Below are 12,766 nucleotides of genomic sequence, written 5' to 3'. Positions count from 1 at the left end.
CTCTTAATTTTTTTAGATAAATTATTTGAATAAATGCCGCAAATCCTTTTCTTGCATTCCAGTATATTTGTGTCTGTAGTGAATGCACTTCATTGTTGAAGAACATGTTTAGTTTTTTTTTTTTTTTTGCCATGTGACATGTGGGATCTTTGTTCCCCAACTAAGGATGGAACCCATGCCCCCTGCAGTGGAAGTGCAGAGTCCCAACCACTGTACCGCCAGGGAAGTCTCAGAACATGTTTAGTTTTTAAAGTGATACAAATAGAAGATATTTTCTGAAATTGTCTCTTTGTTTTCAGGTAAGAAAACATATGATGTAATTGTGATAGATCCACCATGGCAGAACAAATCAGTTAAAAGAAGTAACAGGTAAGTATAAATAATTTATCTATTAGATATGTTTTCTCAAAGCTATTGTCCTTTGTACATTCTAGTTACATATGCTAAAAGCATTACTTTATGATAACAGATTGTCTGAAACTACTAAAACACTTTTGTTTTAAGATTTTAATTCCCTTAAGTAGATAATTCTCTTGAACTAGAACTATATGTAGGTGTAGGTTAAGAATGTTAAAAGTAATATATTTATTAATGATTAAGGTTACTAACTGTCCAGTTCAGGAATGTTTCTATAACACCAAAAGGCAACATTTTTGCCTTCTTTGATATCAAATTCTAAAGTTTAGAAATATGTGCCAAAATACAGTATTCCTTAATACTGCTATGAATGAATTGGTCTACTTCATTCTGAAATTTGTATTTATTTATGCCACCATTTAGTTCATGTAACCTTTTAGAGTGATGAGTTCAATTAGTTAGTAAGATGACATTTCCTTTTAATAGCTTTTTAAAAAACTAAATTTTTCCCTCTAGTTCTAGTGAATGTCTTCAGTTGTATTTCCTCTCACTCTTTGATTTTCTAGACTGAACAGTTCCTATTACCTTGACTTAAACTTCATATGACATTTCTTCTCCACAATTATCTTGTTTTCTTATGCTTTTTGTTTATGAGCTGTACCAATAATTGGACTTTTTTCTCTTAAAGTTTCAAGGATCATACAAAGAATTCCTGTAGCTATTCTCTATATGTGTGTATTTGTGCATGTGTGTAGATATCTATGTATATATATTTGTATATATATGTATATATGTATATATATATATGTATATATATTTTTCCTTTATTAGTCAGAATCATATAGGGAGATACTGTGATATATGTAAATATATCTGTGGTAGGTAGAATACTGTTGTCCCCCCTCCCCCCACACCCGCCTCCATGTCCTTGTCCTAATCCCTGGAATTTGTGAATATGTTAGGTTACATGCAAAAGGGGAATTAAAATTCCAAATGGAATTAAGGCTGCAAAGAAAAGCAGATTACTATGCATTATCTGGATAGGCCAGTCCTTAGCTGAGCTGTAGACTGTAGACCTAACTGAGGGTATTTCTCCCTTTTTTCTTTTCTGTTATTTTTTCTTCTCTTCTTTTCTTTCTCCCTCTTCTCCACCCTCCCCCCGCCCAAGTCTTCTCTCCTCTTTTTTCCTTTAAAAGTATATAGTATATAGAAAAACTAACCAAAAAAAAGAAAAAAAAGAAAAGAAAGTAAAAGTGTATAGTATAAGCATATTTATAGGGTGATGGTAAGGAACTACTAGAGAGGTTGAAAATACAGAAGGAGGGGAGTAATTAGCATCACTAATAGACTAGAAGATGGGAATAAGAGAACACAGCTGGAGGGATAAGCTTTTTTAAAAAAATTAATTAATTAATTTATTTATTTTTGGCTGTGTTGAATCTTTGTTTCTGTGTGAGAGCTTTCTCCAGTTGTGGCGAGTGGGGGCCACTCTTCATCGCAGTGCACGGGCCTCTCACTGTCACGGCCTCTCCCATTGCGGAGCACAGGCTCCAGACGCGCAGGCTCAGTAGTTGTGGCTCACGGGCTTAGTTGCTCCGCAGCATGTGGGATCTTCCCCAACCAGGGCTCAAACCCGTGTCCTCTGCATTGGCAGGCAGATTCTTAACCACTGAGCAACCAGGGAAGTCCTGGAGGGATAAGCTTTTAAATATATGAAGCCATGCTATCCTTTAAGAGGAAATGTATAGCAATGGGTAAGTGAAAGCGTATAACCAGGCAGGAGAGGGTTAGGTAGTTGAAGCAGTCCGATGGCTTTTTTTTTTCTAATTGATATATGCGTTAACTTCATCTGCCAAGAGTGAGTTTGGGCAAGAGACTTGAAAAGAGATGAAGGTTTGTAGTAGTTGACCAAGGATAAGTAAAAGAATTGATGAGTAGTTTCGAGAACCTGAGAATGGACTTAACTGAGCCAATTCTTCAGTTTAGCATTTTTCTCCACCTGATTTTTTCCATATGAAGAAGTTGAATTGAATTGTGTTGAAATTGAATTGAATTTAAGATTGGAGGTTTGCAGGAGTTAAGGGGTGAAGGAGTAAAGGGGAGATTGGAGTTGGGGGTGCTAGTGAGAAGGCAGTGAAGTGATTGGTGGTTGGTAGTATGTGAGGAAGAGGAGAAAGTGTGGGCAGGAAGAAACTGATAGACTCAGTAAAGTGGAAGAATGGGGCACTGACTGAATGCTTTCATAAAGTCAAAAAATCGGTGATGGAGAAGAGGTAGTGGCCAATCATCAGAAAATCTAGAAACAGTAAATACTGGAGAGGGTGTGGAGAAAAGGGAACCCTCCTGCGCTGTTGGTGGGAATGTAAATTGATACAGCCACTATGGAGAACAGTATGGAGGTTCCTTAAAAAACTAAAAATAGAACTGCCATATGACCCAGCAATCTCACTACTGGGCATATACCCTGAGAAAACCCTAATTCAAAAAGATACATGTACCACAGTGTTCATTGCAGCACTGTTTACAATTGCCAGGACATGGAAGCAACTGAAATGTCCATCGACAGATGAATGGATAAAGAAGATGTGGTACATATATACAATGGAGTATTACTCAACCATAAAAAGGAACAAAATTGAGTTATTTGTAGTGAGGTGGATGGACCTAGAGTCTGTCATACAGAGTGAAGTAAGTCAGAAAGAGAAAAGCAAATACCGTATGCTAATGCATGTATATGGAATCTAGAAAAACAGCAGGGCAGGAATAAAGACGCATAGAGAATGGACTTTAGGACATGGCAGGGGGAAGGGGAAGCTGGGACGAAGTGAGAGAGTAGCATTAACATACACATACACTACCAAATGTAAAATAGATAGCTAGTGGGAAGCAGCCGCATAGCACAGGGAGATCAGCTCTATGCTTTGTGACCACCTAGAGGGGTGGGATAAGGAGGATGGGAGGGAGGCTCAAGAGGGAGGGGATATGGGGATATATGTATACATATAGCTGATTCACTTTGTTGTATAGCAGAAACTAACACAACATTGTAAAGCAATTATACACCAATAAAGATGTAAAAAAAGAAAGTAATGACCAGAGATCAGTGTATATGGTTTCAGAAATGGAGCAAGTTTGAGTGATGCCAAGGTTCATGTTTGGGCCACTTGAATGGATTATTGAAGTGGGGTGAATGCAATTGTGTTTATTTAGGGGAAGAATAGGTGAGTGTGTACATTATTTAGCTTGTGCTTTGAAATTGCCCAGGATACTGGCAAGATTTATGTTGGTGAGGTAGAAGGATCTCAGAACTTAAATCCTCATTGCATATGGAGAGTGAGGATGTAATAGGTTCGATAAGGAACATTGGAGGCTAGATAGTGTACTTCTCAAAGAGAAGGGGATTTTACACAAAGGTAGATGACTGATAGCCTGGAACTATCATACTATAGTATGATATACCATACTATTATGGTAGTAGTTAACTACCATAACTATAGCCTGGCAATAGGAGAGCTAGGAGAATACTGACCTCTCCTCTCTCTCTTGTGTGTGTTGGGTGCTGGAGAAAGGGCCACATTGGTTTGATGGGGTATTGTAGAGCAAGTAGTGTTTTAGCAAGAGAAACTAGACTTCATACTACTGATGACCAGGAGGTGCAAGACTGTAGAATTTTCTTTTGTAATGAAAGCATGAGAGTTTCAGAGAGCCCAGTAGAACTGATTGGGAAGGATGAAAGAAACAGGATGATAGATTGAAGATGTTGGTGGGATATTGAGACAGTAGTTTCAAGACTGTTAATGGGGTCCCTTTGTAATGTGCAGATTATCAAACCATAATATTTGCTTAATTTTGAATGTTAGAAAAGCATATAGATAATATTAGTAATTACTGAAATGTAATACATTTAGAAATGATAAAGAAATATGGCTTCATCATTTTAAATTAGTAAAAACTAAAAATATTATTTCCGACTTGCGTGTAATAATGTGTCCACTGGGTGTCAGTGTGGCTTCATATTTAGTTGCACAAATAACTAGGAGCTTTGTGTTTGTGGAGTCAATGTTATACAGGTCTCTCCCTGCTTATTTTTCTTTTTTGCAGCAAATTGTGCTAATATTTTTTTTATTTTTAGATATAGTTATTTATCACCACTGCAAATCAAGCAGATACCTATCCCTAAGCTGGCTGCTCCAAACTGTCTTGTTGTTACCTGGGTGACGAATAGACAGAAACACCTGCGTTTTGTTAAGGAAGAGCTTTACCCTTCTTGGTCTGTGGAGATAGTTGCTGAATGGCACTGGGTAAAAGTAAGTTTAGAAGTTAACGTATTTGTTAACTTTATTTGTTACTAAGGTGTGACATACATTGTCACTTAAAAGTAGCATCTACTTTTTAATGCTTAACATGTCACTGCTCTACTCCTTCAACATGGTCTAATTAAAATGTTTACTTTGCTGCTAAATACCTTTGTCTTCTTATTCTCAAGACTTTTTACCTATTTGTTCTGTATATTTTTGTAGTAGAATCCCAAACTGCTGGCCTTCAGAAATCACTCAGAGCTATCAGGATGACATTTTAAAAAGCTCTGATGTCTGTAGTTTAAGAAACAACAAACAAAAACTTTGGGGGATTTGTCCATCACTAAACATAGAAATTGTCTTACTGTTCATCTTCTTCCTCTTTACTCAGCCAAAATTTCAGCTGCCCTTTGTGACTTCTGTCCTTCTTTCTTTTTTCTTCTTCCTCCCTTCCTTCCTCCCTCCCTCCCTCCCTCCCTTCCTTCCTTCCTTCCTTCCTTCTTTCTTTTTTTCTTATGTTTCTGGGGATAAGAGGGAGATAGCAAAGAAACCTACCGTGGAAGAGTTGGGGAAATGCTAGAAGCAAGGACCTTTTATACTTTAAATCTTAACTTAGTTCCTCAGTGCCTGTTTTTGAAAGAAATGATTCTAACTCTTGGATTGGTTGAATGATCTTTAATATCTTTGCTTGGTATAAAAATACCAAAAAATACAAAAATATAAGGCATCAGTTCAGCATTCATTGGACATCCTTTTAAAGATACATTGTCTACCAGGTGAATTCCACAAAAGCCCTCCTAAATTTTAAAAAGGTAAACCAGGTTATTATGGGTTGAATGTTTAACATTTATATAATATTTATATAACTGTATATTCATTTTAGACACAGGTTCTATTTTTATGTGCTTTGTGCACTTTGTAGTGTACTGGAATATCTTCTAAAAGCTGTGTACATTATTTATTTGCACCTATTTTGTGAGACTTGGCAAACAAACACTTATAGTTGTGTCTTTGCATTTACAGTTGTGCTTTGGGCTTGGCTTTGGTTGATTTGCTGTAGGACCATAACAGGAATATAAAACTCCATTCTGCTCTGTCTATTATGGCAGTTCTTTTATAATCAGAGACTGAGGCCAAAGTCACGAAAAGGTTACCTTCTGAAATTAAAACCAGTAAAATGTTAATACATGAAAACTAAGACTGTTCATTTCTGGTAGTAATCAGTTCTATGAGATGGTATGATACGACTATAGCTTAAAACAAAAATATGTTTTATGAAATACTTATTAGGTAATTGAAGATTGTTATATCAGAAGGAGTAATCTGCATTGAGTATAAAGGATATCCAAAAAATAAGAATTTGCCAGTGTTTATACAGTGCTGTGTGGAATAGATGCTGTTTCTCGTGGGCCCTAGAGGTGATAAAAGGACTTTACTGATTTGGTTTTTTAGGTACCTCAATATAGGGTAAAGGGTTCCGCAGAGAATAGATATGAATATTCTGATAGTGAAAATATTTTCTTCCTTGCTTAATGAATTGATATTGTTATTATAAACTGTGTTTTGAGTTTGATTAGCTAAGGTGAGTCTTTGGGAGTCTGATCACTCCAGGATGAAATGATAAGATTGAATTTCTGGATTTATAATGCCAAGAAATTGGACCACATATTGTCTATTTCATCAATCCCTGAGCTTCTTTCATTATTAATTTTAGCTCTGACAGTATTTAATGCCATTGTTACCTATATAAGTAAAGGAAAATACTTTATTGTAATCGACTTAGTCACATTGCCAGTAATAGGTAAATATTATTTGAACAAATAAATGAATTAATGATGGCATGGTTTCCAATAATAAATTTTAATGAAAAATAGAGGTTTTTGTGTGCAAGATGATAAAATGATACTTAAAATTTTTTAGTCCTTCATAGCTGCCTTGTCCATTATGGTAGTCACTAGCAGTATGTAGCTCTTCAGCACTTGAAATGTGGCTAGTCCAAATTGAGATGTGGTGCTAAATGTAAAATATAAGTGTTTTGGATTTAAAAGACTTAGTATGAAAGAAAGAATATAACATACCTCAATAATTTTTTGAATTGATTACATATTGAAATGGTAATATTTTAGATATGTTAGGTTAAATTAAAAATAATTAAAAATTATTTAAAACTTAAAATACAATTAAAATTAATTTTGCCTCATTCTTTTTGCTTTTTTAAATGTTGGTACTAGAAAATCTAAATTACATGTGTGGCTTAAATTTGTGGCCCACATTATATTTTTATTGGACTGCAGTAACCTTGAGGTTTAATACTTCTTTTTCTTTGGTGGAAATTGTATAGTGGTAGGAAAAAAACCCCAATCCTTTTCCTGCATATTTACAGATGTATGGGTTTTTTTGTTTTTGACTCCTTTTTATCAGATCACCAGTTCGGGAGAGTTTGTGTTCCCATTAGATTCTCCACACAAAAAGCCTTACGAAGGTCTTATACTGGGAAGAGTTCAAGAAAAAGCTGCTTTACCATTAAGGTAGGAAAGGTGATTTTTCAAAATTGTATAAATGTATTAATTTTAAGGCTTTTAAAAGTTATTAATGCAGTGATCATTAGTTTTTGTTAATTTTTACATTTTTGAAAATCTGAAAATGGCCAAGATGAGAAAAGTGTGAATGGTATGGCACATGAAATTTTATATTATCTTTTGCTTTATCTAATGTGTAAGAGTCATTATTGTAAAAAAGGAAACTATCTGAAATTTCTTAATACTTAGGTTGTTGATTTCCATTATTTCTATTCTTAAATTTATTTTAAATTCAGATACTATTGGAAAGGTGAAAAAAAATCAAGGCAACTGTGGCTTATATGTAAAAAATTGTCCTTTAAAATATAATTTACGTTTTTGTTCTGTTTTAATAGGAATGCAGATGTAAAAGAGCTCCCCATTCCAGATCACAAGTTAATTGTCAGTGTGCCCTGTATGCTTCACTCACATAAGCCACCTCTTGCTGGTATGTTTTTTTTTTTTTTTTTTTTGGTGGTACGCGGGCCTCTCACTGCTGTGGCCTCTCCCTTTGCGGAGCACAGGCTCCGGACACGCAGGCTCAGTGGCCATGGCTCATGGGCCCAGCCACTCCACGGCATGTGGGATCTTCCCAGACCGGGGCACGAACCCGTGTCCCCTGCATCCGCAGGCATTCTCAACCACTGCGCCACCAGGGAAGCCCGCTGGTATGTTTTTATAAAATAGTTATGACGTCTGTGAAATTGACAAAAGGGTTGAATGTATTGATAGTATTTGAATAGTCTAGAAATTTGGAAATTAAATCAGATATATGTTATTTTAATTAATATTCTAAAATCATATAGCAGAATTTATGAAATAGAGAATAGATTTTTTTTTTGCTACAGAAAGCTTTATTGTTTCCAACTGGTCCATAGCTTGGGAGAGGGCTCCAGGCGGTTACGTAGCTGCCTAGTGACAGCAGGGAGAGGCTCAGGCAGAGGCCCTGAGACCAGGAGGTGGCGACGGGCCCTCAAGGGCTGCTGGGCTCGAAGGCTACTGGTCCTAAGTGCTCGCCCAGCCCTGGATGGGGGCCGGCTAGCCTGTGGAGGTTGGTTAGGAGGTCACCCATCTTCTTGAGTCTCACCTCCTCATCCAGGAGGTGGCTCCCCAGGAAGGCACAGATATGGTCTGTGTGGGCAGAACCCAGGGCATGCAAACCCAAAAGGGCCTGGTTCAGGTTCTTCTCCAGGCCCATGGCAGCTTCTGTGGTGTCCAGGCTTTGCCCCACTCATCTTGGGGCGGCTTCGGCGTGTCCCGGAAGAGGGTGCTGCTGCCATGCTGGTTTTGCATCTTGGAGAGGTGCTGGGCCAACTTGCTGAAGGAGGCAGGGCCCTGGCCCTCGAGAGCCATGTTGTGGCACTCGGAGCAGAAGCCCAGAAAGAGGTAGGTGTAGTAGGGCCGCGGATGCAGGTCCACCAGGCGGGTGACCGCACCCTCCACTTGGGTGGAATAATTCTCACGAATCTGAGAGGTCATCGTGGGTGGCACTAAGGAGCTGACGGCAAAAGCAGTGTTGCCTGGTCCCGGAGGTCGCAACTGGAAAGGAGTCTGGAGGGTGGTTGGTGGTTGGAGAAAGGGTCTGTTATGTTAAAACGCTGTTGAAGTGGAGACCGAGCCGCGTGACCACCCAGCGCACCCGTGCAGATTAGTTTTACATTACCTCAGCCTTTCCTCTTCGCCATTTTTTACGTTCCCCTTACTAACCGGGTTGTTATCCCATCACTGCCCTCAGCAGAATGAAGACTGATGGTGCATGTGAGGACTGCTAGGTGCTTTATTGTGCTGTCAGGGTTCTATCCCTTGCTGGTTCTAAAGCCAAGAGCGCAGAAAGCAGTCAGAGAGATGGTTAGAATTCCCTTGATAGTTGGTAGATACTCTCAGTTTTATGTTGAGGTGGTGTTGCTTTTCTGAACCATTGGAAAGGTAATTGCTGCAGCCTGCAATTCTTACTAGTCTTAATGCTTTAGTATAATGTCCATCATTTAATGAAACTAAGCAGCAAGGAATAGTGGAAAGCTTTAGCTTTTCAGATTGACTAACATGAGTTTGAATCCTGGTTCTGCTACTCGAGCAAGTTACTAGAATAATTTTCCACCTCAAAGTTGATATTTGAAGGGGGAGTAATGATATTTAATCTTTCAGAGTTGTGAGGATTGGTTATATTTGAAATTCTGTAGCACATAGTAGAACAGTAAATGCTAAATTTTTCAAGTGAAAGAATAAATAGGAATGTAATAGGAATAGGAATATGAGAGATACTGAATTTGACATTCAAAATTTACTATTAAAATTTTTTCTTTAGAAATATATATTTTATTAATTTGGTGGTCCTGGCTTAAATAAATCAAAACTTTCAAGCTGCCACTCAGGAAGACTATAGGCTCTCAGCTTATCACCTGATTTTGCAGAATGTGGGATAGTTCATGAGCTAGGATACATAGGAAGGTGAATTCAAATTCCCAAGAGAATGCTTATTGGTAGCATTTAAGATTTCTATTATCTTAAATTGCTTATACAGAGAGTCTTTAGTGTTAATTCATTTGAGAAATGTTCAGATGTCTACCTGTTGATCCATTCTTTGACTTAGAGGGATTCTCAGTGAATAATTGCCTGTTAACTTTGGACTGTTATAGATTCTTTAATGCATTAAACATTTGACTTAAATGAAAAGTGAAGCTGTACTGTTCTTTGATAAAAAAGTTATGTTTGCCACCAGTTATACTCATTGGAGGAAATCTAATTTGTATTCTTCTCATTTGAATTTTCTTTATCATTTGGTGAGTACCAAAGCTTAATTTAGGGTTTGTCTTAGGGCTTATTTTTTTACTTTTAAAAATTCAAGAGCCAGACCCAAAAAACCTTTCATTCTCAAATGATGGTTAAACTATTTCTTAATTCATTTACATAGATTATGTTTAAAGAGTAGTCTTAAGATATAAGGTTTTATAAAATAGTGATGAAAATTAGTCTTTTATTAATACTAATAAAAATTAATACATATTATGGCCTGTAGTTACGAAGTGCAGTTCTGCTGTATTCCCAGTAGAGAGCAGCACAAACACATTTTTAGCATTGAGAATATTTTAAAAGTTAGATTTTGGGGGGAGGGGAATTTTGTGTGACTCAATATATGTTATTCTTATGTTTTGGTTAAGTACTGGTAGACAAGAAGTATTTATAATCCTTTATTTTTGAGTTCATGTTACTGGATAGCAAGTGCCTGTATTTTGGATACAGAGCCACACAAAGCCATCAGAAAGCAACTTTCAGATTTCTGCAGTATATTTTACTCTGAAGTGAGAGAGTAGCATGGACATATATACACTACCAAATGTAAAATAGATAGCTAGTGGGAAGCAGCTGCATAGCACAGAGAGATCAGCTCAGTGCTTTGTGTCCACCTAGAGGGGTGGAATAGAGAGGCTGGGAGGGAGGTACCAGAGGGAGGGGATATTGGGATATATGTATACACGTAGCTGATTCACTTTGTGATACAGCAGAAACTAACACACCATTATAAAGCAATTATACTCCAATAAAGATGTTAAAAAGTAAACAAATAAAAATAAATAAAATAGTATTTTACTCTGAATCATAACCCTAGGATTTGGGATAATATATGTTATCTATATAATGCTTAGAACTTTTACATGTAAATGTTCTTAAACTGCTTTATGCCAATTCACAAAATGAAATGTTCTCTCTTTTGCTTCCAGAAACACTGTTTTTTTTTCTTTTAACAAGTTTTAATTTGTTATTTCTACTGCAAAATGTAAAAAACACCAAATTGGAAGCATATTCTGTTTCAAAATGAGACATTTACTCTTTTTAGTTTTAAAATTTCTTCCTATAGACTGAAACATAAGCCAACAATAGCTATGGCTTACAACCTAACATAAATGTATAATATTTTAAGTTTAAAGATTTAAGGTAGGAAAATCATGAAATAAAAGTATTTGAATGAAAATTTTGCTTTTCATATTGTACCTTAGAGGAATTTCTACTCCTTTTTACTACTTTACTTGCAACAATTTGTATCTGAACAGTTAAATATAGTTTGATGAGATTCTATGCACTGACATTTGAGCCGCTTTTCCTCCAGCCATGCCCTTTGCTCCCAAGCAGAAGGGGAATGACGGGCTATGTATTAATTACTTCCTGTCCATTGGTTACAAGTATGTTTTACTGATGCCAGACGTTATATAATTATTTATATATATGTCATACTCATACTTAAATTTATACATTTGAATTTGCTTTTTAAAAATTGAGATAATTGACATATAACATTGTATTAGTTTCAGGTGTACAACATAATGATTCAAGATATATATACATATTCAGTGATCACAATAAGCTTATACATAGTTACAAAATTTTTTTCCTGTGATAAGAACTTTTAAGATCTTGCATTTTCTTTTAAATTGATATTTAAAATTAGTAAGAATAAAATATTTCCATTAATTTGCCTCTATTTCTTTTGCTTTATTTCGAAATTAAACATATGTGGTTAACATTACAAAAACATTACTCCTTGATTTTCTGTGTTTCTCAACTAGAAAGGAAAAAAGCCATGCAGAAATGTGTTCCATTGGTAAAGTAGAAGGTGATAAATGGGTTTAGGTTTTATGTATTTTTCCACTCCAAGTACCTGGCCATCTTTTTCTATTAGCTTGTGAACTCTTAGAAGACACGGATATCTATTTCTTTTGTTAAGTCCCATAGCGCTTATGATGGGTGCTCAGAAATAGTAAACATTAAAAAAAATTTATTTATCTAGGGTGTGCCAGGTCTTAGTTGTGGCATGCAGGCTTCTTAGTTGCGGCATGCATGCAGGATCTAGTTCAGCGACCAGAGATCAAAACTGGGCTCCCTGCATTGGGAGCACAGAGTCTTACCCACTGGACCACCAGGGAAGTCCCTCAGAAATAGTAAACATTATTGACTGGCTGATTCCAGTTTAGACTCCAGTTTAAAATTCCAAAATAGAGTTGCTAACATCTTTGTACCAAAGAACTGAACAAGCAGAAACAAGAAAACAAAACCTTGCCTTCAGTATAACCTTAGACCACATTAAAAGCGAATTGAGGCCAGTAAGGCATTGAATTCATGGGGCAAAAATGGAAAAGTGACATAAAAGTTTATTGTTCTAAGACTCTGGGGAAATTTTTCTCACTCAAGTTTAATAGCATTTAATTATATACTTATGAAAGGACTAGAAGTCTCATGTAAGCATCACCTAGAAGCTGTCAAAGCCCAGATTTGAGTTTGGTGAGTTACAGACAATGAATACTTTAGATTCTTTGATTTTTGATAATCAGGACGAGTGCTTTCAGAAAAGTGAACAATTATTTTGCTGTGAGAGCATCTGAAGAACATGAAATATACATTTAAAAATATATTATCTTTTACATCTAACCTATATCAAGTATTTCTGAGGAACCCTTATCATTGCTAAAGGGAATTTGATGGGTTTCTTCCATCAAATTGCTCCATCTTATATAGCAATTAAGAACTATATTTTGCTAGTTCCAGTGACTTTTCAACCCT

The 12,766-nt window shown here is 36.3% G+C and overlaps 1 protein-coding gene across 10 annotated transcripts in view; it reads left to right on the top strand.

Moving 5' to 3' along the window:
- The window catches only part of METTL4 (methyltransferase 4, N6-adenosine), a 518,759-nt gene that overhangs the window by 13,649 nt on the left and 492,344 nt on the right, over nucleotides 1–12,766 (top strand). For 9 of the 10 annotated variants that reach the window (XR_010837044.1, XR_010837043.1, XR_010837045.1 and 6 more), the window contains exons 5-8: nucleotides 300–369; nucleotides 4,490–4,664; nucleotides 7,077–7,183; nucleotides 7,570–7,661. Coding sequence is in view for 5 of the 10 variants with exons in the window: in XM_067015869.1 (XP_066871970.1) it covers nucleotides 300–369; nucleotides 4,490–4,664; nucleotides 7,077–7,183; nucleotides 7,570–7,661 (444 nt within the window). In the remaining 5 variants the exon portion in view is untranslated. The remainder of the gene's footprint in view (nucleotides 1–299; nucleotides 370–4,489; nucleotides 4,665–7,076; nucleotides 7,184–7,569; nucleotides 7,662–12,766) is intronic. The other variant, XM_067015872.1, reaches the window with a different exon arrangement.

This window comes from Kogia breviceps, chromosome 15 (assembly GCF_026419965.1).
Source record: "Kogia breviceps isolate mKogBre1 chromosome 15, mKogBre1 haplotype 1, whole genome shotgun sequence".
In the NCBI taxonomy this organism is placed as follows: Eukaryota; Metazoa; Chordata; class Mammalia; order Artiodactyla; family Physeteridae; genus Kogia; species Kogia breviceps.
The sequence above is the reverse complement of the archived record's forward strand: the minus strand, read 5'-3'. Positions and strand labels throughout refer to the sequence as shown.